The sequence below is a fragment of the Leptodactylus fuscus genome, chromosome 2 (genome assembly GCF_031893055.1).
Source record: "Leptodactylus fuscus isolate aLepFus1 chromosome 2, aLepFus1.hap2, whole genome shotgun sequence".
Taxonomy (NCBI): Eukaryota; Metazoa; Chordata; class Amphibia; order Anura; family Leptodactylidae; genus Leptodactylus; species Leptodactylus fuscus.
Genome location: NC_134266.1, coordinates 42,265,788 through 42,292,327, shown reverse-complemented (window position 1 = coordinate 42,292,327; position 26,540 = coordinate 42,265,788). Strand labels below are relative to the sequence as shown.

Below are 26,540 nucleotides of genomic sequence, written 5' to 3'. Positions count from 1 at the left end.
TTTGAGCTCCCAGAAAAAGAAGCGAGATGCCCATTCTTCAAGCCGTTTTGCCTCGCGATTCGGCCTGAAGACACTCCCTCCTCAGGACTGAAATGGTTTTAAAATTTACTTGAGAAAGGAGCCTAGAGTTCTGAAACGTTGTAATCTGTCATCATTATTAGCCATTAAAAAGGTATCAACTACTGAAGACTATCAAGTTTTTTGTTTTTTTTATATGTCCACATGTGCATTGTCTGAATCAGTTCTTCTGTTCTGCCACATACTGAACAGTAAGACAGATTTGTGTAATGACAGACACCAACAGATCCCAAAGGACCCCACTGACTATATATATTCCATCATTTTACAGAAAAGTTATGAATGCAGGACATGATTTAATATGGAAGGCTACTAATAAAGGTGCCAATGCAAAATACGTATTCCTAAAGGAAATGAACATAGCCTGTCAAATGTATATTAAAAAGTTACCGTATGTTTTAACTCACACTCGTGAAATAATACTAGCGTAAGTGTATAAGGAGACATCCTATTAACAATCGGAACTGTAATGCCAACTTACTAGTTTACCTACAGAATGGTGCAGAGCAGAGGACTAAGAAACAGTGCTCCCAAATTTTCGTTTGGGGGAGAATATAACTATTTACCTAGTCAGCGATCTCAGGAGAGATGGCGGTACATGTTGTATAAATTGATATTTTGCCACCTAAAAAGCGACACATTGCATCACAGTGTATAAGGAGAATTACAAAATCGGTGCAGTGTCATAGCGTACGGTATTAAGTAGCGCTTTTTTTGTAGCATATTAAAAATCCATGCAATGTTATGAATAAATATGGAATCCTAAAATATGTTTCATTGCTAGGTAATCTGTTTTTATTAACTTGTTTGATTTGTTTAAGACTACATAGTAATGATGCTCAGACAGATGGTGCTGTAATATAATTCTCCTAATCTAAAGGTTAAAATGACAATTTTGCTGAAATAAAGACAAAATACGCTACTTAACAGTCATTATGGCCTTGATGACAAGGATATAATGGTTTTCATTACCTGCTTGGTATAATTCCACAGGCGGTGCATGGTTAAATAAAGTGTTCATTGTAGAAATTTCAATATTGATCTTTGGAGTAGATCTAGAAAATGATACAATAATTTCCACCTCCTTTGATGTAACAGCCCAGACAACACTTAACTTACAAGATGTTTTCCACAACGGGTTTTATTTAGGTGTTAAAACTAATGACTCAATAAGAATGCTAACAAACTAAAACAAGTTAGTTACTTGTTGGGACTGCAGTTTTATGGCTGCCGATACAATACTGTGTATCAGTCAAAGTTGCCATCTGCACGGACTCATTGCCAAGTGCAATAAGGGGCTCTTGTTCCATGACCCAATCCTAACCCTAACCACCATTTGTATGCTTGTGCATGTCCCTAACTGGCTATAGGGACAAATGGTACTAACATAGATCTTACATTATCAAAACAGCTACATCCTACAGCAATGTAATGGACATTATAGCTGCTACATATTTTAGGGACACTATTAAGTGGGCAATACAATACAACTGGCAACTCTGAAGCCCATTGTCAACCTTACTAGCTCTCCTGCTACCTTGCTATAGGTGTCGCATTTTCTATTTTAATGCCACAGAAGTATAAGGAATTAGAAATACAGTAATTTAGCCCATACAGACTAATATATGGTAAAAATGCCCCTGAAAAACTTATTGTTAGGAAAATGCTGGCAAGGTGCATTTTTTGAAGATTTGCTCATCTGAAGTCCAGAGGATTCCAATACAACTAATAAAAAGGTAACATGTATCCAATGATATAGAAAGCTACACCTAGGCAGCATGCCCTGTATTGCACTACAATCCATTAAATTTCTTTGTAAGGTGTCTTTTTGTCTGTACTTGAACCCTTCAAATTGTACAGTGCTGCGGAATATGTTGGCGCTATATAAATATATTATTATTATTATTATTATTATTATTATTATTATTATTATTAATAATAAATGATATTATTAATGGTTAATGACTATTACAGCACACTGCTGAGCTATGAGACCCACCAGCAGAGTACAGGCTGCAGTTTACAGCCGGTATTATTCTACCTGTTTAAGGAATCCTATCATTGGATACCCTTTTTTTCTGACTAACACGTAGGAATAGCCTTGAGAAAAGCTATTCTTCTCCTACCTTTAGATGTCTTCTCTATGCCGCCGTTTGGTAGAAATCCGGGTTTTCTTCGGTATGCAAATGAATTCTCTCACAGCACTGGGGGCGGTCCCCAGCACTCAAACAACACTGGGGGCGTCCCCAATACTACAAGAGAAATCTCCAGCAACACCTCTATCTTATTCTGGAACAGCCTCTCCCCGCATCTTCTTCCGTTGCTGCGGTCAAACTTCGACCATCGTTCCTCGGGCATAGCCGACTGCATATGCGTGCGCCATTTTCTTGTGGCAGCTTACTCCAGCTTACTGTGTAAGCGGCCACAAGAAAATGGCTGCTTACACCAAGCGGGCATGTGCAGCCGGCTCTGCCCGAAGCCTGACATTATAGCCGACTGCACGTGCCTATAAGTTTGAAGCCAGAGGAAGATACGGGGAGAGGCCATTCCAGAAGAAGATAGAGGCATTTCTGGAGATTTCTCTCGCAGCATTGGGGACGCCCCCAGTGCTGTTTGAGCACTGGAGACCGCCCCCAGTGCTGCAAGAGAACTCATTTGCATACGGAAGAAACCCAGATTTCTACCGAACAGTGGCGCAGAGAAGACATCTAAAGGTAGGAGAAGAATAGCCTTTCTTAAGGCTATTCCTACGTGTTATTGAGAAAAAAAAAATGTTGTTTTAATGATAGAATCCCTTTAAGTAAAATTTTCTCTGCAGAAAGACGGAAAGGGTGCTAATAGGACAGTTGACTTTCTAGTTGCTTCCTAAACATTGTATAAAATGATTTCTGTCTGTGCAATTCTATAATCTACATAAACAGGTAAAGCATAAAATGTATAATAACTATGTAGAGTGTGCGCCACAGTGAGTGTTTATGCAGCATAGTACAAGTGCATCCTGAATACAATAATTATACCCATGATATGTTATGAATAAAATATAATAGTGAAACACCTTCAATTGTCACTTGTGCACACTTGACACTTCCCATTATTCTTGAAATAGATGAATGCTAATACACGCTATACAATTTTAAATGGAAGACATAGTACATTAATGGGTATTATTACTGCACTAAAGAATTTATTGTAGCCCTTGTGACTCCAAATCTTAGGATCTCATGCTACACCTAATTATACTGACCATTAACCGACATAGAAAGTAGCAATTTAACAAATATTAATGGTGTAAAGGTCTGATGTGATGAAGGTATTAATATAAAAGCCTGACCTTGTTAATTTTATGCAGCTAAGCATGCCTGTTGGTTACTGCGGCTAATTAATAGACAGAAATCTAGAAAAAGTTTTGCATGGGCAAGGAAGCAAAATTTCAATTACAGAATAGTTGGTGGGCGAATAATATTTTATGTATCTTGTATTTTACTATAGATTTTTGCTGATGTAATCATGTTTTGTCTGTATCTAATAATAATTACGTGGTCAAGACATTTTCAGGGATGAGATATATAGGATAAGCTATTACCGGTAAAGGGAAACTCCAAAAATTTAAGTTTCACTGCATTTATTATAGAAGTATCCTATCCTTCCTATCCTATCCTATCCTACCCTACTAATCCTATCCTATCCTACTAATATTATAAATGTGAAAGTTTGGATGTTTGTTACTCAATCAATCACACAAAAATGGCTGCACCGATTTGGATGAAATTTGGACACAGATAGTTTGTAACCTCAATTAACACATAGGCTACTTTTTATCCCAGTAAATGACATGGCTTCACGGCTGTTATGAATTTATGTTCATATACTATATTAAACTGCTCTTGCCAGCAGGACTCTCTCAACTGCAGTTTTCCTATAAAGCCAGGTCTGTTATCTCTCTATGTAAACACACAGATAACACTGAGGCCATTGTGTACAAGTATTTGCATATTATCTGATCTGCTCTAGTGCTGAGACACTGACATGGGAAAATTCCTTTAATCCAAATTGTCAGTTTGCCAATTTTAAACATGAAAAAGAAAATTGAATTTGTCGCAAAATTATAAAACAACAAGAATTATGAAGGCAGCCAGAAGTCAACTGACCTCTCCTCAAGCGGAGCTGAGGAGGATTGAGCAAGCTAGGTGTCAAGCGGCTCTTAGAGCAGCCAAAACACCAGAGCAGGCAGATCATCAGCCAACAACACACTCATTACATGGCGTTCCAGCAAGCTGCTGAGATGCCAGAACAACCACAGGCACAGAACGAGGAACAAGTTCAACAGCAGGACAGCTTGAAAGCTACTGAAATGCTGGAGCAGGTGGCTCATCGATGCCAACAACACACTCATTATATGGTGTCTCAGCCAGAAGCTGAGATGCTGGAACAATCACAGACATGGCGCAAGGAACAAGTTCAGAAGCAGGACAGCTTGAAAGCTGCTGAAATGCCGGAGCAGGTGGATCATCGATGGCAGCAATTTGCTGCATATAGGTGGATCATCGACAACAACACACAGACGAAGTTGCAGCCAAACACTAGTAATAAACAAGTATAGAAGAGGTTGCATGAGATTAAAAAAGGGCCTAGTACTACAGCTCACAAAAATATCAAAGTGCAATATCAAGTAATGTTGGATATCCTTATTGTCATCATGGTAACAACATACAGACTTCTTAAGGTCCACTTCCATTATTCTAGTGACCTCATGCGCCTGCAACATTTCCATTTCCATCTGGGCAATAAACCATCATGGTGCTCAGTATTTGTAGTTTATTGTCATTAAATAGCACCACATATATACTATAGTAACTTTTACTGCTGAAATGTATCCACCCTAGATGTTCTGGTTACAATTACAATAATACAGAGAAAATGACTATAAAAACAGACAAACTTTCCATTTTTGTTATGGCTGTGTTATCTGTGGGTCATGCGTTCTCTTGAATCCTTTATAGACTTCAGTGTAATGAGTGATCTGTGGAAACGGCCTGAAATAGGACCAGTCCCTATGATATGCCAGTCTTAAAAAAAACTGCCCCAATGTGTTTTATGTTCCACACTGTTTCTGTAAGTCCCACAGAGATAAATAGGAGTTATGGAAACAATGTAGCATAGCAAGCTACACTCTTTCTATAAATCCCCAGTTATGGAAACAGCATAACTAAGGGCGGGTTCACACCTGTGCCCGATCACCGTTTTGCAGGTTTCTGTTTCCTGTCCGAGAAACTGGGCAGGAGACGGAAACCGGCAGGGACTTTTCGAACCCATTCATTTGAATGGGTTTGAAAAGTGTCCGGCCATGAGCGCTCATGAGCGTTTTGTGCTCTCTTCGGTGAAACAGTTTTTTTTCAACTGGACACAAAGTCGGACATGCAGGACTTTGTGTCCGATTTTTGTCGCCGCAGAGAGCACAAAACGCTCACAGGTGCTCACCAGCGGGCAGTGAATGCAGGTTTCCTGCATAATGGAGTTCGGGCACAGGTATGAACCCTAACTGTGTCACTGTTTAAGGAAATGACATGGACATCGAACTTAATAATTCCATGTGACTGAGATGGGAATAACTGACATTTAATTCAGTATTCCAATCTGAATGAGATAGAAATAACCCTTTAAAACCAAACCCCTATATAAGCCTCATGGGTTTTTTTTTTTGCCTTCCCCTGGATCAACACTGTAGGGGATTGTAGGGTTATAGGTTGGACTTGATGGACTGATATCTTCATCCAACCTCATCTACTATGTAACTATGTAACTGTTTGGAACACATCATTTTTGTCTGCCGTGGAAATGCACAGAGTACCAGCAAAGTGAATAGGATTCTGGTTAATCTCAACAACACATTATGGAAAAAAAAAGAACTATGGAAAAGAAACGTTTTAAATAACGCAGCATGTTATTTTTAGCTGTGGTATCACAAGTGTTTTCTTTATATATTTTAAACAGGAAAAACAATTAGAAAAAAATGCAAAAACACAATGAAAAATGCTGGGGAGAAAAACACTGTATTTTTTTTTCTACTGTATTTTGCTGCATGGAACCTTAGCTTAAGGCTAAGGCCCCACGTTGTAGAAACGCAGCTTTTTTTGTTGCAGAGTTTATGTTTTGTTTTTTTTGAGCCAAAGCCAATAATAGCTACAAAAGGAATGGGGAATATATAGGAAGTTCTTCTACCTTTTACTCAATCCACTTCTGGTTTTGGCTCAAAAAAACACAACAAAATCTGCCATAAAAAAAAGCAGCCTAAGGCAAAGGCCGGGGCACCACGGGTCGTAAACGTTGCAATTTGTCTGCAGCTCCGCGGGAAAAATCGCGGCATTGTACAGTGCAAGCATAGGGGATGGGATTCCACAAAAAGAAGAGGTTTTAATGGTAGAATCCCTTTAATGAGTTTGGGAAGTGAACATATCGAGAATTGAACATACTTTGAACAAAATGAGAATTGTACAAACTTCTACCTCCCAGGCCCCACTGCAACCACTGAGCGATTCCTTGGTTTTCAGGTCACCGCTCTCCAGAATCACAGTGACTGCCATAGAGTTGGCACAGCTGTAAGTTTGCACTGATTTCTTGTTTTTTACAAACGGAGATGTCGTCTAGACTTCCTTTATTATGGATATTATACATTCTCTAACATCATCAAATCTAAAGGTAGAGATCTGACCTCGCTGCTACATCCGACAGGGCATCCAGCTCTATTCTCCTCTGTTCTTTTCAATTATGGATAATCTTTATACTGTAGTTTAGATAATGTCATGCCGCATCTATATTGGCATGGAACACAGAAGTACAAGAATAAATAAATAATCCATGATGTAGTTTAAACTTTATGAAGATTAATTCCTGAAATATGCTGAGACTTCACTTGAGAGCATACACCAGACCACACTTCTGTGGTTAGACAATGGAGCAAGAACAATTTGTAATAAAGGTTCACTATGCCACAGGGAATAATGAAGTACAAAGCCGAATATACAACAGTCCATCAAAATAAATATCTGCTTTTAACAACTCTCTTAGCGCCTTCACGTGTGACAGATTTAGTTGCAGAAATTTCTACGACTGCAAATCAGTTCCATTTCTCTGAATGAGGTCGTTTAGGCGGCAAACACATTGACGTCTGCTGTGTGTGGAAGCAGGTTTAGGCTAAGGCCCCATTCACATCTGCGTTGGTAATCTGTTCGGGAGAGTCTGCATGGGGACCCCCGAAAGAACTACTGAATGCAGTGGCAAGTGGTGTGCAGTGAAAACACACGGACCCCTTAGACTATAATGGGGTCTGTGTGCTTGCCGCCAGATCTCTGCAGGGAACATGCGGACAGCAAAGTACTTCACAGCCTACTTTCCTGTCCGCATGACTCGTGTGGAGTAGAGATGAGCGAGTAGTACTCGATCGAGTAGGTATTCGATCGAACACTACGGTATTCGAAATACTTGTACTCGATCGAGTACCACTCGCTGTTCGAATGTAAAAGTTCGATGCAGAACCAGCATTGATTGGCTGAATGCTATACAGTCGGCCAATCAACGCTGGTTCTTCTCCTACCTTTAGAAGTCTTCTCCGTGCAGCTTCCCCGCGGCGTCTTCCGACTCTTCATTCACTCTGCCAGGGATCGGGCCTGGGCAGAGCCGACTGCGCATGTCCACTTGTAGTGTGGACATGCGCAGTCGGCTCTGCCCAGGCCCGATGCCTGGCAGAGTGAATGAAGAGCCGGAAGACGCTGTGGGGATGCTGCAAGGAGAAGACTGCACGGAGGATCCAGCCCGACCCTCACTCGTGGACTTGGTAAGTATAATTTGATCGAACATTGCCTACCCCTGAAACGAGCATTTTCCCCCCATAGACTATAATAGGGTTCGATATTTGATTCGAGTAGTCGAATATTGAGGGGCTACTCAAAACGAATATCGAACCTTGGACATTTTACTGTTCGCTCATCTCTAGTGTGGAGATCTCACAGCAAGCACACGGACCCCATTATAGTCTATGGGGTCCATGTGCTTTCACTGCACACCACTTGCAAATGCATTCGGTAGTCTGTTCAGGGGGGTCCCCATGTGGATTACTGACGCAGATGTGAACTAAGGGTAAGGCCCCACGTTGCGTAACCTCAGCTTTTTTGTTGTGGTTTTTGGCGCCAAAGCCAAGAATGGCTACAAAAGGAATGGAGAAAAATATATGAAGTTCTTATACTTCTACGTTCTTCTAAATCCACTTATGGCATTAGCTCAAAAAAAAGCAGCAAAATCTGCAACAGAAAAGCTGTGTTTCAGTAACGTGGGGCCTCAGCCTTAAAGTTGTTACATTTTATGTTATTAAATCCTTAAACCCTGACATCTCCATGTCCTTAGACTATGCCTATTGATCTGATTTACAATGCTTTTACAAATAAAACAATTTAAAAATGAACATAAAAATGTAATATATATTTTATATATTATAGGCATTATATATTTATTATTAATATAAGAAATGTAATATTTTAAGTAAAACATCCAGCTGTCTAAAATACTCTTGTTTCTACACTATTATCTCCATCTGCCATTGCTTGCTGAGACCGAACACAAATCATGTCTTTAATTTCTATCAGTTATTTCCTTGGACGGTGGAAATGTGTTATTTTGTTGTGCCACCAAGTCTATCATTTACATGAATGTGAAAGGAGGAGAAGATAACAGTGCGCTCATGGGATCTGTAGTTTCAGAGCGGCACTGTCAAGCTGTCTTAATGATATATACTTGGCAAGGAAGTAGAGCCTAGACATGGTAACACTTTGTTCTGTTTTTTACTTAAATTTGTTAAATTTTGTATAAAAAAAAATTCTTTATATTCCAAGGGTAGTTCCAGCCACATTTTCCACCAGAAGTTTAGCATCCAGGATTATAAGGTTGTCTATGGACGACCCACACTATCTCTATGTCATTTTTAAACATTCTGATGGAAGAAGTATCCCCATCGGTAGCTGGAACCGTACTCTAAAGAACAATGCCACGTTTTATGATATTAGCTGTATTGTGGGATATGAGATATCAATTAGGACTCCTGTCTAACAAAGATCATGAATGAAGAAAGAGTTGGAATGGAAATAGATTGCAATAAATCTACAATCACACATACAACTCTTCACTCTGCACAGTACTCTAATAATAGGAAAAACTCAGAACTCAGACTTTACTTATGAGTGGAAAAGAAAACTCTACGGGGACACTTTGAGCTTGGTTCCAAGGTAATGGACGGTGGAGGTGATATATACGCTAGAAAATACCTTTAGGGTAAGTTCACACGGAGTAAAATGGAGTGTATTTTGGAGTGTAATTTTTACACGTGTAAAAAATTTACACGTGTATTTTGGAGTGTTTTTTTTTTTTTTACACGTGGCGTTTCAGAAGCGTTTTTTGGAGCATTTTACACGTGTAAAAAAACGCTTCAGTAAACGCTCCAAAAAACGCTCCGTAAACGCTACTGAAACGCCACGTGTAAAAAATTACACTCCAAAATACACTCCATTTTACTCCGTGTGAACTTACCCTTAGGCTGAGGTCTCATGTTTCAAAAACGCAACTTTTTTGTTGCAGATTTTGTTGTGATTTTTTGAGCCATTAGATTCCACAAAACAGATGTAATACTTCATGTGACTTGGTGATACACAGAGCTGTGTCCATTAAGAGCTTGCTAAATCACAAGTGGACAGAACACAAATATACCTGTGCACATATCTTACCATAAGGCTGAAATCACACATTGTGGCAGTTTTTAATGTGGATTATAGAGCCAGAGCTATAAGTGTCTATAAAAAAGAATAGTTATTTTTGTGATTACTTTATGGTTTTCTACTTTTTGGATCCATTCCTTGCTTTGACTTATATGACCGCATTCGTAACTCCCAAAAAAGATGGCGATTCCTATCTTATAAGGGTATTCTGATTGTGGACATATATGGCATATGTTTAGGGGCCACACGGTGGCTCAGTGGTTAGCACTGTAGCCTTGCAATGCTGGGGTCAAATCCCACCAAGGGCAAAAAAACTACTGCAAGGAGTTTGTATGTTCTCCCTGTGTTTTCATTGATTTCCATCCAATATTCCAAAAAGACATACTGATAGGGAAAAAGTGTACATTGTGAGCTCTATGTGGGCTCACAATCTACATACGAGCCATATATATATATATATATATATATATATATATATATATATATATATATATGTTTATAATATGTTGACAAGGGACCCATAACTATCTTGAGAACAAGGGTCCCCGGACCCCATTTGATAGCTGCAATTAATGAAGTCTTTGCCCTGCATATGCACCTCTCTCCATTCACTTCTATGGATCTTTCATGAATAGTTATGTAGGTTTAACTATTAAAATTAATGGGTTTGGTCAATGCACCTGTGTTGACTATACTTAGTATTAGCCCCTTTGCACACGACTGCATGAATGGTTAGTGTGTTATCTGTTTTTTCCCGGCTAGCATGCAGAGCCATTCATTTTTATAGGCCCATGTGAATGGCAAAGTGACGTGTGTGGGCTAACAGTCTGGGCTGCAAAATATGGAACGGGTCCCATTCCTGTCCGATTTTGCACTCTTGCTTCTGTGGCTCCTATTCATTGAATAGCACGCCACTAGAGATGAGCGAACACTGTTCGGATCAGCCGTTCCGAACAGCACGCTCCCATAGAAATGAATGGAAGCACCTGGCACGGCGACCGGCCGCCGGCAAAGTGTACGTGCCAGGTGCTTCCATTTATTTCTATGGGAGCGTGCTGTTCGGAACGGCTGATCCAAACAGTGTTCGCTCATCTCTACACACCACCCATGCCGTTTGTTCACGGCACCCCATTAGCCTGCGGTCGTGTGCAATCGGCTTTAGACCTATTCTAATATATTTCAAATTTTTCCAAAAATGTATTGGCTTTACAAACTCAATTATGGTAACATCTAATTCATTTCTATATTTCCTGAATTAGCTGTATGGAAGTCAGCAAATCAATATTAACCAAATGAGCACTTAATGTTCTGACTGTAACATGTAGTAATTCATTACAGCAGATATTTAACTTGTTTTAACCTGTCACTATAAAGTTTGCGGAATGTTTTCTGATCATCTTAATTTTGATTTATGAGTCAAATATTCACATGTACTTTGTAGAATCCCCAGAGATCCCCACACTCATATCTAGATCTTCTCCACTAAACATTTCTTATGCACTAAGTCCCCTGCGCAGTCACAAATCACATAAATTCTGCTCTGATGTTTTTACAGATTTTGTTCTAATTATTTGGAAAGAATCATTTTGTTTGAAGCTTCAGACATTAAATAGGAAACTGCAGAAGGAAAAGTACATCATACATTAAGATGCGAGATGGATTACAGCGCTCACAATAGTACATATGGGGCGGTTATAACACTACATTAGCATTGTAGGAACATTATACTTTGTATTTAATGATTGTGTTGATGAAAATAAAGTTTTGGATCACTGGAGATAAAATAGGAAACTATTAGAAGTTTTAATATTTGTCTAAGTCAAATAAGTCATTCTGAATACTGTATAAATGTTCACCATTCCCATTCCATAGATTATGTATACCAATAATCTATATATAGGAATATATATAGGAATTCGGATTGCTCCAAATCTGCAAATCCCCAGGATGTGTCTGCAGAATAGTTGCCGATCAACATACAATAGCAAACAGGGGACAGTGTAACTGTACATTGCATGAGTTAACACCAGATAAACAAGAGAGAATCTGCTACAGCCAAGGGAATAACAATACCAAGGTCAGAGACACAACAGTCAAAATGCAACAATAGTACAAGACTCATATTGGCAGGCAAAAGGATATTCATATAGTCCACAGTCAATTTGAAAAAGTCATAGCCAGCTCAGAGAAACAGTCCAGTATCACTAGTGTTATGCATTAGGATGCAACATACAATAATTGGTACAGGAGAATTTGCAGGGTTTACAAATATTGCAAATATTCCGCGATTGAAACAAAAGAAGGCTAAGGGTAAAAAACAAATATAAACATTATATTCACCTGCTGAATTTCCTGCCGTCTCTGAACCATCTCTACTAATCTCGGTTTACTTGTCCTGATGTTATGACATCACATGCATTTGTCAGACTGCTACTGCCTAGTACCTTGTACTATCTGTCATACATGCTAGCATTACTATTGGGGCCTGAAAAACATAAAATAGAACCAAGAGGGGGCTCATTCTATTGACAAAGTGGCGCTTTCTATTCTATAAATGTGTGTTTTTAATATTAGATCAGAAGGGCTACAATGTCTCTTTAGGAAAGGAGGCTTCAAACTAACTAAAATCATATGTGCTCTGCTAAGAGTTCTGGATAAGTAATATGCAAATAAATCCTTCTTAGTAGAAAAGGAAAATTTATTCTAGCACTACTCTTTGGAAGGTAGCTCCCTATTGATCAGTGCCTGGTTTACTGGAAACCTAGTACCTTAATTTGGGAATAAAGCCAAGCCAGAATAACTCTTTCATAAAAGAAGAGAGACCAGACCACAGACAGCTGTTTTGAGGATGATGCCACTAGGCATCACAAAAACTAGACATTGATTTATAGGGAGCTACCTTCCAAATGGTGACACTAGAGCAATTTCTCCTTTTCCACCAAGGTTGGCTTATTTGCATACTTCTTTCCCATAATTCTTATCAGGGCATGGATGGTTTACAGTCCCTGTATGCTGCAAAAGCGGCCTCTTTTGAGGAGTCTCTTTAATGAGCCATAGTACCCCTTCTGATCCAAATTTATGACCTCTCACCCATCCAGCCACTACCCTGCTTTGTCAGGGTCATATCACAACAGCTTTGGATGGGTTATTATGGCTTTATTATCATATTATGTTACTAAGTTCCACAAAAAACAGGCATTGATCTATAGGGAGCTACCTTCCAAAAGTTGGCACTAGAGCAAGTTCACCTTTTCCACCAAGGAGAACTTATTTGCACTTTTCTTTCTAATATACTATTGTCACATGGCAAGGACACTGAACCAAGCAATAAATGTTACCAATATACAGAGTATTAAATCCTTGAGCAGTATAGTGTAAATAGTCTAACAATTAAAAGTGTAAGTGATTTATTTAGATTAATATATATTAATAATTATTTATAATGATACAATATATATTCATTGCAGTAGCATATAATACAAAAGTATATAATTTTATTTTTTTCTGTTTTGTTTTTCACAAGTGATTTTACAATAACAATCTTTGAGATATTACAACTGTAGATTACTTTATGTAACTCACAGCTATTTGCTAGATGTGTTTCCAAAGTGTGCGCAAGCAAGATTTTCAATTAAAAAACATTGTCTCTAATTTAACAGTATGGAATGTAAAAAGGAAAAAAGCTGTGGAAGGTATTGCATTGCATAATGAATTGTCATTAGAACAAGAAAGCTTGCATGTCTCTGTTATTAGTTTGAGACCAATGCATGTCAACTGGGACTAACCATCATTACTATCTAAAAGCCATTAGGTGTGTGAAATTAGCATAAAATGAACTTGTACTTCCAGAATTTTAAATAAATACCAGGTAAAACCTTAGAGACCTCTTACGTGAATATTGTGAACAAAGACTGTGCTAGTTTTAAGGGTTATGGCATATTTTTTTCAAAATACTTGCTAAATAACTCCATATAAAGGTGTGCTATACGAGACACAATGCAACATCCCATCAAGGGTAACATCACATCATTTTGGTTAGTATAGAATCAAGACTTATGGTTCATAATGAGAAATTTCCCCTTTTCCAGGCAGGTCTATATTCGATAGCATACTTTCAATTACAAATTCTCAACACACATAAAGTCACCCAAACTGGTGGGGCATGATAGCCTCCAAGGAGTAGGTGTTTTGCAGCCGGGTCAAGTGAGGAGCAAGGTTGAATTCTAAATCAACACCATGTATGAACATCTACTGAGCAATCTATGGGCCTGCCTATTTAGACGGCATTCAATGAAGATGCAAAGGGTTCGGAAACTACAGTTAAAGAGGACCTTTCATGGCTTTGGGCACAGGCAGTTCCATATACTGCTGGAAAGCCGTACAGCGCAATCGGGGCTGCAGTGGAGAAGGACCTTCCTGGCAGACTGTCAGGAACGCCCTTCTGACTGTAAAGAGCTATGGTACCGGTACCAATAGCTCTTTACCCGGGGCACAGATCTGGAAAGCAGACAGTGCGCTAAATTGAGTGCACTGTTGGCTTTCCAGCAGTATATAAAACTGCCTGTGCCCAAACCCATGAAAGGTCCTCTTTAAATTGTTCCAAGTTTGGGAGACTGTACAAAGTCTCTGGGTACCTTATGGCACTATAAAATTCTGTAGTATGGAGGTGGCCAGTCAAGAGTGGAAGCAACCTTTCGGTTAAAGCCCCCTCAGGATGAGCAGGATAAGACATGAACCCACTCAGTGGAATGTGTGCCCAGAGATATGAGGATCTAGAGCTGTGAGCGATGGGTAGCTCTTCAAATTTATACCACTTTGTTTTGTGTGTAGTCCTTTAACCCTTGTGTCTTTGTCCTTTTAAGGCTCTACCCTCTTAATAGTTCAGGCTTCATCGCATGAAGTCCTCTGCTTCTGAATAGAAACCTAAAACAATCAGGGACTCAAGTAGGTTTCAGCTATAATGTGTGCCAGTATTTTTGCGTAAAATCTAATAAATTTATTGGTCTCAGGCATTCACATCCAACCAGCCTTCATCCCCTTCCCCCTCCCCACTCTTTTTTTTTCCTATAAAGTGGCAAACCTGGCGCAAAATAATAAAAATTCCAATTGTGATTGGTACCATCGTCTAATGAGCTCAGACAATTTGTGATTTACAACTGCTGTTGTAGGAGTGATAAGCACTGGCATCTCCATGCTGAAGTTAATATCCGGGAGTTACACTGTAATAAGGGAAGCTTTTATTACCTTTATCAACAAAATTTAACGCTTTATAGTGATCATAGCAAAATGAAACTGACTGTCCATTCATTTAGATAGAGCAGAATTCCATCCCCTGCCACCTCCTCTCATCATCTGCTTCCTAGATGTTTGCTCTGTCTCAGCAGGGAGCCTAGCTAGAGATAACACCAGCAGTTTACAGCTCTCTACTATACTAAACTATTGCTTAATTCACACATAGACTAGGGGTCCAGAAAATAAGCTATGCTGAATATAAAACAATAAAAAACCTAATTTTTGTTGAAAAACTATATAAATGTGTAGCCCCATGTGATCAGAAGAACTAAGAAAACAAATTTTAACATGTTTAAATGCAATACTATTTATAAAACTTTTTTTTTTTTTTTTTTTAGGTAAAAGAAGCAAAATTTAAATTTTTTCACATTTTATACCATTCTTCTGTAAGGGAATTGCAATAGGAGCAATTCCCCAGTAGCTTCTAGTGAACCCTGGGGTAAGGGGCACGAAAAGACAGTGAGCACTAAGCTGAACCCACTGCTGCCCTTACCTGCTTGCCTCAATGCCCTAGGTGGCAGAGGACAACTGGTCAACAAGTGATAAGTGATATAAGTGACAATACAGAACACAGACAAGACAAACAACAATAAAGGGAGATCAGCTAGCCAAGGGTCCAGCAACAGTCAAGAAATGTAGTACAAAATTGTAATCCAAGAGAATAGTCACAAGAGAAGCCAAGGGTTAGAGATCAGTAATACAATAGTAGCAGAAAGAGGAGCTTAGCAAGGACAAAGTTTAAGGACAGAGTCACAATAGCCAGCTAGCCTGTGTGGGCTGATGGCCTGTCTATAGGAAGTCAAAGACCTGCACTAGGCTTGATTGAAAGACAGGGTATAAATCACACAGGCAAGGCTAGAATTAACTATTTGGTGAACATAGGCAAACTAAGTGCAGGAGATGGGTGTGGTGGAAATTCAATTACAGAGATAGGTAATAGAGCGTTGTTCACACAGCACAATGAAAAACTCTAAGCAAAGAACCTAACTGTACATGCCTCCTGCGCCGTAGTATGCGGGCGGAGGGTGGCGCAGAGACCCGAACAGGCAGAGACATTACATCTTCTACTTCTAGCGAAAAAAAAAAATTCAACTTATTTAACCAATAAGGCTAGTTATTCCAAGGCTTATGTGTCCTGAAATAAACACTGTAAGGCTAAGGCCCCACTGGCCGGAACCGCCGCACTAGAGCACTGGGGGAATCACGGCGTGAATGCAATGCAGTTCTTCCTGCAGCGCTTTGAACAGAAAGTTCACAGAATTTTTCTCTGCGGAGTTTCTGTTTTATCTATATCTATGGGAAAGACGCCGGCATTTCCATAGATATAATTGACATGCTGCAATTTTCAAAACCGCAACGGTAGACTGCCAACTACATCTGAATCTTTGAGGCCCAGTATAGCTTTGGAGCCTGGGCCCAATGAAAGATCCATTAGAATTCTGACAGGTCAATCCAAGTCAACACTCCCTAATATGTTATTGTTGGTTTTATTATCTGGAAATTTTGTAAAACTGGTGCCTGAGGAATATAATGAACTCCAAACTATAAGAATTTCAATGCAATAATGTTAATTAATATTGCTATTATTACCCCTCTCCTGAAATTGAAATGATAACATTGGGGTTGCCTATTGTTCTGTGACATTATCGCTGATATTTTTCAATTGTTCGAGAGAAATAGACAACGGTTTTAGTTATTTTGATACACAGTCATGCAGAAAAATAGATTTCCCGAAATGACTCCTTCCATCGTACACTAAATCGGTGAAAGACAGAAGCATTTTGATATAAATGGTAATGATAATATTTTGCGAGAACAGCAATTATGCTGACGCGCCAAAAAATGAAGTTTTAATTTAATCCGCGGCATAAATAAGAACTCCTGGTTGTTTTGTTGTCTTGTGTATAATAAGACGTTTTCCTGGAAAATAAAGGAAGGAATAGATAGGTGAGAATATTTTATTTTTAAGACAGATAAAATGGCCTTCCTGCCATTGCGGAGAGAACATATTATCTTTTATTTTTATAATACAATCCTATCACAATAGAAGTGCTTTGTTCCGCAGTGATGCTTCATCACCGAGCATATAAAGCAATGCTTATCTCTATTTGAGCCCTGATTTTCATAATATGTTGAATAGAGAGCTGCCTCTGGGTAGAAAGTACTCTACACAAAAGTGCTCTGTTAAGATTATATCTTGAAACACATTTGTCAGTGCTCGGTGACAGCAGGGGTCATTTAATGATTCTGGAGTAGTCACGGTTTAGGCCTTGACTCTGAAGTAGTGGAGGGCTCAGGAACACGCTGCCGTAACACACTATCCTGCAGTTTGCAGCAGCTCTCATCTCCGGAGTGATTTAGTGACACTGTACTGAGAAGCCAGTTTATTAATGGTAACAATGGATGAGATGTCGACGTAGCGATGCGAGCTCTCGACGCGGCTGATATTGGGGATAGGTAGCGGCTGATAAGGGCTTATTGATTTCAATAAGATGTATTGACAGATGTAATGTTAGATTTCTTGGTTATCAGTCTTTCTTGCCTCGTAGGCTTTGGAGGATGCTGGATATTATTTAATTGTCATCTCAAAGGATTTTACTTCCTTGCGAACTTTTCCAGGTGCTGGCTCTGAGACATAACATATTGTTTTACCTGTCCATATATATATGTATTTTTTTTTTTTTTTTTTTTACACCTTCTTCAATTTATTGTATCTTACAAATAAATAAAAAAAGAACAAAAAATAAGACAAGGACAAATAAAAATAAGGGCCAAGTTGCACTAAATGGACATAAAATAAAATCTGATGTACCCGGTACCTGGGGGTTCCGTATTTTTTCATGTACATGAACATGACAATTGTAACCAATGAAAACAATGGTCATAGTGATATTTTGTCATATACACTGACATCACCAATACACCGGTGACTGCCTGTAATTGCTATGTGTCCCTGTAGTGCACTTTGATGTAGATGGTGCACCATGATGCCAAGTACAGATTTTAAAGGGGTTTTCCGGGCACAAAAAAAAAATCATTTTCCAGAAAAGGTCACTTAGTTCTATTAATAAGTTAATAAGTTCACCTAATACCTTGAACAGTGTTTTGAGTGATTTCTGGATTTCTCTGTGAGCTCCTGGCACCCTCTGCATTTGTTTACATAGGTATCTTCCAGTTCTGTTTTCCTACAACTACCATGATTCCTTTTGCATCACTTAGAGCTGACGCACACTACCTCCTTCTCTTACTCCCTTCCCCTCTCTCTCACTCCCTCTCAACCTCTCGCTATTTCCTTAGCTAGCCTGCCCACTACAAGCCTTTCCTAATTAATTAAATCCACCCCCCACCCCATCATACTTACCTGTCTTCCTGTCCAGATCTTCTGGGCACAGGACATCACTTCCTACTGCGTCCTCTTCCATCCAAGAGATTGGAAGAGGACCCTAGGGAAGCGCCAAAAGCCATGAGGGAGTGTAACATCTCTGCCTGTTCGGGTCACTGCACCACCCTCTGCTCGCGTGCTGCGGCGCAGGAGGCGGGTGCAGTTTGGTTCTTGGATTAAAGTTTTTGGTCGCACTGTGTGAACTCGGCTCTAGTTCTGTGATTGCATATGCACCACACCCGTCTTCTGCCTATGTTGCCTCTGTCCATTAAGTGGTTAATCTAGCCTTGCCCTGTGATTGACAGCTGCCTTTCTGTGAACTCCATGGGCGGGTTCTTCCTCCCTATTTAGCCTTGGTTCCCATTCACACCAGTGCTTGCTATTGCCGTGTGCATACCTGCTCTTACTGTCCCTGTTTTGCTTATACTATCATACTTGATCTTTGGCTTTCCTCATTGACTATTCTCTTGACTCCGATTTGGCACTGCATCGCTCTCCTGTTACCGAACCCTGGCTAGCTGACCTTCCGTTGTTGTTGTTCGTCTTGTCTGCATTTTGTGTTTCACGTATTCAGGGAGGGACTGTCCTCGTGGTTGTCGCCTATTACCTAGGATAGGGTCTGGCAATAGGAAGGGAAAGCGGTGGGCTTCAGCTTAGGGCTCACTGTCTCTTGTGCCCCTCCCAGGGTTTAACAGTTCTGGGAATTGCTGTCTTAGCAATTCCCTTACAGGGAGCCTGGGAGATTTTCCTTTATTTGTGCACCCCATCACAGGTCTCCACTTATTATACTCTGGGGTCAGAAAAAACTCCACAGTATAATAATAGCACTTCTGGTCAAGTGAAACAGGAATATGAAACCTGCATATATCCCCTTTAAGGGATGTCATGAGGTTTAGCTCTAGCGCAGATCTAATGAAAAATTTCCTTATCATTCACTGATGCCATTGCAAACGTCTGGTAAATACTGCAGTATTCATCCATTCATGAACTAATAGCATACTTGCTGCATATTTGCAAATCGTAGCATGTCAATTATACCTTGGAAAACGCTGCATAATAGGATCAGAAAGCGAAACACCCTCCGGAAAAAAACGCTGTGCGTTTCTGCCACATTCTTAGCCGCAGAGCTTTTTGACTGCGGCTCGCTACATGGGGCTTTATCTAAAGAATGTATCATCTGTAATTTAGTGGAGTAATTTACTGATCGGGGCATATGGAGAAAGATTACAACTAACACCCGCTCCAGATGCCGTGGGCAGTCGTGAAGGAGTTAAAGGGCTGTGACATCACAGGGCTGGCTGGCTGCTGCATGGCATTATGAGCATTCCCAGAGTTCCTTGCCCCATGTCCTAACGTGCAGCAGCCACTTTCTGAAAAAATGTGTTACCACGAAGTGCAAGGAAATCCAAATTTGATGCAAATTGAATATTTCCTGAAATTCGGATCGAATTCCACTTTGTCAGCTTCCATTCGCTCACCTCTAGTTTTCACTTTGCAATGTCCTTCAGATTAGAAAAGTAAGCTATGTAAGTATTGGCGTCCATTCATAACAAGGACCTAGGAAGTCACTGCTTAATTCCTACATGCTACTAGGAAATAGCTTTGATGACAATTCCCCAGTAGCTGCTGGAGAACCCTGGAGGAAGGGGCACAAGAGACAGTGAGCCCTATGCTGAAACCCCCCGCTGACCCTTCCTCTTGCCTGGTCCTATCCTACGCAATAGGCGGCAACTTGGAGATGATCCCTTCGTATATATATGTGACACACAGAACACAGACAAGACAAACAACAAAGGGAGGTCAGCTAGCCAGGGTTCAGTAACAATCGAGCAATGCATTGCCAAATCGAAGTCCAAAAGAATAGTCAATAGGAAAAGCCAAGGTCAGGATTAAGAATACAAGTAACAAAACAGCAAGAGAAAGCCAGCAAGCACAAGGCAATAACAGGCACCAGTGTCAATGTGAGCCAAGACTAAATAGGCGAGGATGAACTCTCCCTGGACCTGACAGGAAGGCTAGCTGTCAATCACAGAGCAAAACCAAATTTAACTACTTCATGGACAGAGGCAGAAGACGGGTGTGGTGCAAATTCAATTACAGAACTAGAGCTGTGTTCACACACTGCAACCAAAAACTCTAAGCAAGGAACTAAACTGCACACGCCTCCTGCACCACCACATGCGAGCAGAGGGTGGTGCAGTGACCTGAACAGGCAGAGATGTTACACACGCACTTCATAAAACAATTATACTATATAATGCAGGGCCCAACGGTATAAAATTGGATTTTTTTCCAGGTCTCTGGTGAAAATGTTTGCTCACAAAAGATGCATTTAAAAGCTCCATTTACCGGCTCTAATAACGGTTTCTGTAAATGACATTAATTGTGACTTATCGAAAATGGCACTCAGGTTCTACCTTGCACTATTATGCAAATGTATCATTATCAAGAGAAAAACACACACTTTATGGAGCAATAAAATACTCCAGGCATGAAACACAATAATTACCAATCAATGGTGCAAATGCTTCTGACTCCATTCTACCAACCCTGTTCTATAGAAACAACACCGAGCCTGGAAAATCAATTAAATACATATCGATGCATTCACTTTTAGTATTATTAACTGAATTATTATCATTATTAAGATCATTATTATTTTAGACCTACACGGCGCCGGTTTTTTTCACACTAAATAGCGGTTGAAAAATGGAGAAAAAGCATAAATGTTACAATATGCATTTTCTTTTGTAGGTCACTTGTACGGAGAATGCAATGACATTTATGTCAGGAAAAAAAGCTGATCCGGTATTATGCTTTGCTTTGTTCTTTGGGTACATTTATCTTTTTAAGGACTGAAATGCTTGAAAGAGATAAAACTAGATAACCAGCAGAATAAAACACCAAAACAGTTTATATTAAGTTATGTGACAAAAACACATTTACGAAAATGGGCACTCTAGTGGAGAACTGAATTTCAATATAAATATTAGCAGATTGTCAAGAATATTTGTCATTTATCATTGTCACGTACTTGAAAAAAATAGTCACAGAAACTATTTTTATAGATGGTAGGAATAAAAAATGTTCAGTTATCTTTTTTAGAGCTTGGCGATGATTCATCGCATGTTCCTCAGTTAGGGCTTTTGAAATATCAAATTATTGAAGGTTAAATAGGTTGGTTATGATAAATAGTTCTATATAAGACATGTAACAGAAAGTATACATTCCAGGAACCGAGAGTAGTTGCAACTGCACCTGACCAGTTTGACTTTGGGCCACTGCCAAGGGCATTGTCTAAATAGACTCTTCACCCTTCAAACCCGTGATGGCGAACCTATGGCACGGGTGCCAGAAGTGGCACTCCGAGTCCTCTCTGTGGGCACCCATCTGTGGAACAGATTATACTGTGTGTGGGCCACTGTGGAGCCAATTGTACTATGTGGGGGCCACTTTTCAGCAGATTATACTGTGTGGGGACAACTGTGGAACGGATTGTACTGTGTAGAGCCACTGTGGAGCAGATTGTATTGTGTGGGGTTCACTGTGGAGCATATTGTACTGTGTGGAGTCCACTGTGGAGCAGATTGTATTGTGTGGGGTTCACTGTGGAGCATATTGTACTGTGTGGAGTCCACTGTGGAGCAGATTGTATTGTGTGGGGTTCACTGTGGAGCAGATTGTATTGTGTGGGGTTCATTGTGGAGCAGATTGGACTGTGTGGGAGCCCTTTACTATTTATATCACACAATATCTGTTTTAGCAGACATGTAATATTATTACAGGTCATGACAACATTACATGGTCACTATAAAACAGATCTGTGCAATGTAAATAATGAACATTAATTGTACCAAATGCAGTACAAAGTTGTTTGCAATATTGAAAGCTTGGTAAAACCCTATTCACACAACCGTATTTGTGGGTCCTTAATTGTCCTCAATTGTGGATCCGCACAGTATTAAGGTTAAATTGCTGTGTTGGCACTTTGTGATAAATTAGTGGGTTTTGGGTTGCAGTTTGGACACTCGGTCTCTAAAAGGTTCACCATCACTGCTTTAGACCCATACAGGAATATGGACTTCACTGCTGGGATACTACTTGCCACTGGTCCATCTTTAGACTATATTCTAAGTTTACATTATCTATTAGGCAGTATCATTAAATCTGCCCCACTGTAGAATAGTTGCTACATAGACGAAGTGTCCCTCCAACCTCTTCTTGTCACCTGTCTGGTGACTTGTGACCCTGTCTATACAAGCAGATACACAGAGCTTTCTTCATTTTAATCTGATGGAAACAATGATTTGGAATATGCCCTATCCATTCACTGAAGTATGCATGTTTGCGCAGAGCAGGTCTTTTGAGTGATTATCTTAGGCCTGGTGTACACGCCACGATTTTGCCATGATGGGAAAAAACAGTCTATGCAATGTTAATGAGATTCTAGAGAAATTGTGAAAAAATATGCAGTTTTGCAAATCGTCTGCAGACACTAATCTAGTTAAAACTCATTCTGCATGTTAACAGTCTTGTAAACTGCAAGCCACTTTAGGCTTGCGGTTTACAAGACACTGAGAGCAGACAGCACATCAGCTCTCAGCATAGGTCAGCAGCATGATGACGTCATTGCGTTGCGCCCTTCTGGCCAAGATGCTGGTATCCTATGTATGGACCTTGCGCACAGAGCACAGGTCAAGAAGAGGAGGCAGCGGAGGCCGCATTCATCAGGATTGCACGTAGGTGAGTATAACTTTTTCTTTTGTTTAACGCAGTTGTGGGTTTTTTAACAGTATAAGGGGATGGTTAGGAGGGGGAATTATAAGGGAGGATTTATTAGGGCCTTAGGACGATAAGGGGGGTTATTTATATAAGGGCTATTAGGGGGCATTATGAATACAAGGGGGCGAAGTTATTTATATAAGGGGCCATTAGTGGGTATTATTTATATAAGGGGTCATTAGGGGCGCATTCTTTATGTCAGTAGGTATCAGGGGCATAATATAAGGGGGTAATTAATTTAATTAAGGTTTGCGCTTGGCCTTTATTAAGGCTAAAGTGCCTTTATTAAGGCTGCAGAAAAAAAAGCACTTCAGGAAAAACTGTAGAGGTAACGCAGAACTGTTTTTCCTGTAGCACTTTTCACAGGAGGTCTGCAGAGGTCTCCTCTATGGACTTTCTGCTTCCATTATACCTATAGAGAGACCACCACCATTTCCGTAGGTATAATTGGCATGCTACGATTTCTAAAAGCACAACGGTTTTCAAAATTGCAGCATGTCCAGTGCGCATATTTTTCTGCAATATGTGGATAGGATTTGCTAGAATCCTTTGAAGGAACTGTAAAACACTGCATTTTTTTTCTGCAGCTTTTATAGCGTCGCCCACCATGGCACTTACGCCATGTGCCTGGCCTTAAGGTGTTTTCCACCTCATTTTTATTGATGATCTATCCTCAGAATAAATCATCAATACACTGACTACCAATAAGTATTTGGACACTCATGCAAATGAAGAGATCTGCGGTCATGATGCGCGTCACGCCTTCCACTGTTAAATAGGAAACAGCATAGATATTAGTTGCATGCAAGATGCCACGAAGTGCAGATTTGTCCGATTTCGAGAAAGGGGTAATTGTCGGGTACCACAGAAATGATCGATCCTTAAGGAACATAGCAAGCGAACTGAATTACCCAAAACTGACAGTGGCCTATATGATTACAAAGTGGAAGGTGAACAGTGATTGTCAGAATGTGCCCTGAGTCGGCAGACCCCCGAAACTGGGTGCTGGCCAGAGAAATTCGGAAGAACCGCATCCAACCGATGGCTCACATACACCAGGTGCAGGGTCGGACTGGCCCGCCGGAGCACCGGGGGATTCCCCGGTGGGCCCCCGAGCCTGACTATTAATTTTATCTAAATGCACTTGTCAGGGGCCCGATCGGGATCTTCAGGGGCCCGATCGGGATCCTGACCGTGCCAAAATGGGCCCCTGTACTAATCGGTGCGAGTGTGTGTCTCTGCTCCCTGCACTGCACACTGCCGTCACTAGCAGGAGCTGTGCTGCCCCTCCCCCACACAGATCGGAGTGTGCAGGGGGACGTCTGCCGGCTGCTGTAAACAGAGCTTTCACCACAGCCAGACAGGACACAGCCAAATGTAAGTACATTTTTTGGGTAAAATATGTATATTTAATGTGTGTATATTTGTGTAAAGTGTCTGATATATTGTGTGAGTCCTGTATATTTGTAGATAGGTGTGTGTGTGTATGTATATGAATGTATGTGTGTAAATGTATGTTATATGTATTAGGCCTGGTTCACATCTTCCCTTTTCGGGAAGTCCACTGTGGGGAATAATACAGTATGCAGGGGCCACTATGGGGGATAATACTGTGTACAGGGGTCACTATGGCACATAATATTGTGTGCAGGGGCCACTATGGGGAATACTACTGTGTGCAGGGGCCACTGTGGGGTATAATACTGTGTGCAGGGGCCACTATGGGGCATACTACTGTGTGCAGGGGCCACTATGGGGAATACTACTGTGTGCAGGGGCCACTGTGGGGTATAATACTGTGTGCAGGGGCCACTATGGGGCATAATACTGTGTGCAGGGGCCACTGTGGGGTATAATACTGTGTGCAGGGGCCACTATGGGGCATAATACTGTGTGCAGGGGCCACTGTGGGGTATAATACTGTGTGCAGGGGTCACTATGGGGCATAATACTGTGTGCAGGGGCCACTATGGGGTATAATACTGTGTGCAGGGGACACTGTGGGGTATAATACTGTATGCAGGGGACACTGTGGGGTATAATACTGTGTGCAGGGGCCACTGTGGGGTATAATACTGTGTGCAGGGGTCACTATGGGGCATAATACTGTGTGCAGGGGCCACTATGGGGTATAATACTGTGTGCAGGGGCCACTGTGGGGTATAATACTGTGTGCAGGGGACACTATGGGACATAATACTGTGTACAGGGGTCACTATGGCACATAATATTGTGTGCAGGGGCCACTATGGGGAATACTACTGTGTGCAGGGGCCACTATGGGGAATACTACTGTGTGCAGGGGCCACTATGGGGAATACTACTGTGTGCAGGGGCCACTGTGGGGTATAATACTGTGTGCAGGGGCCACTGTGGGGTATAATACTGTGTACAGGGGTCACTATGGGGCATAATACTGTGTGCAGGGGTCACTATGGCACATAATATTGTGTGCAGGGGCCACTATGGGGAATACTACTGTGTGCAGGGGCCACTGTGGGGTATAATACTGTGTGCAGGGGCCACTATGGGGCATAATACTGTGTGCAGGGGCCACTGTGGGGTATAATACTGTGTGCAGGGGCCACTATGGGGCATAATACTGTGTGCAGGGGCCACTGTGGGGTATAATACTGTGTGCAGGGGCCACTGTGGGGTATAATACTGTGTGCAGGGGCCACTATGGGACATAATACTGTATGCAGGGGACACTATGGGGTATAATACTGTGTGCAGGGGCCACTATGGGGCATAATACTGTGTGCAGGGGCCACTATGGGGCATAATACTGTGTGCAGGGGCCACTATGGGGCATAATACTGTGTGCAGGGGCCACTATGGGGCATAATACTGTGTACAGAGGCCACTGAGGGACATAATACTGTGTACAGGGGCCACTATGGGGCATAATACTGTGTGCAGGGGCCACTATGGGGCATAATACTGTGTACAGAGGCCACTGAGGGGCATAATACTGTGTGCAGGGGCCACTATGGGGCATAATACTGTGTACAGAGGCCACTATGGGGCATAATACTGTGTGCAGGGGCCACTATGGGGCATAATACTGTGTACAGAGGCCACTATGGGCAGTGGCGTAACTACCGTGGTAGCAGCAGTAGCAGCTGCCACAGGGCCCGGGCCATTAGGGGGCCCGGTGACAGCCGCTACCGCTGCGGTTTTTTTTCAATAGGCAGTTACGGGCCCTATTCACTTGCCGATCCTGGCTGGGCCGGGATCGGCAAGTG

General features: G+C 41.0%; 2 protein-coding genes across 2 annotated transcripts in view; one reads left to right on the top strand and one right to left on the bottom strand.

Annotated features, from left to right (window-relative positions):
- Positions 1 to 26,540, bottom strand: part of PUDP (pseudouridine 5'-phosphatase) — a 209,793-nt gene that overhangs the window by 76,887 nt on the left and 106,366 nt on the right. The window lies entirely within an intron of this gene.
- LOC142196158 (uncharacterized) overlaps positions 1 to 26,540 on the top strand; it is a 42,054-nt gene that overhangs the window by 2,374 nt on the left and 13,140 nt on the right. The window contains exon 4 of the mRNA XM_075266383.1: positions 1,738 to 1,814. Coding sequence (XP_075122484.1) covers positions 1,738 to 1,814 — 77 coding nt within the window. The remainder of the gene's footprint in view (positions 1 to 1,737; positions 1,815 to 26,540) is intronic.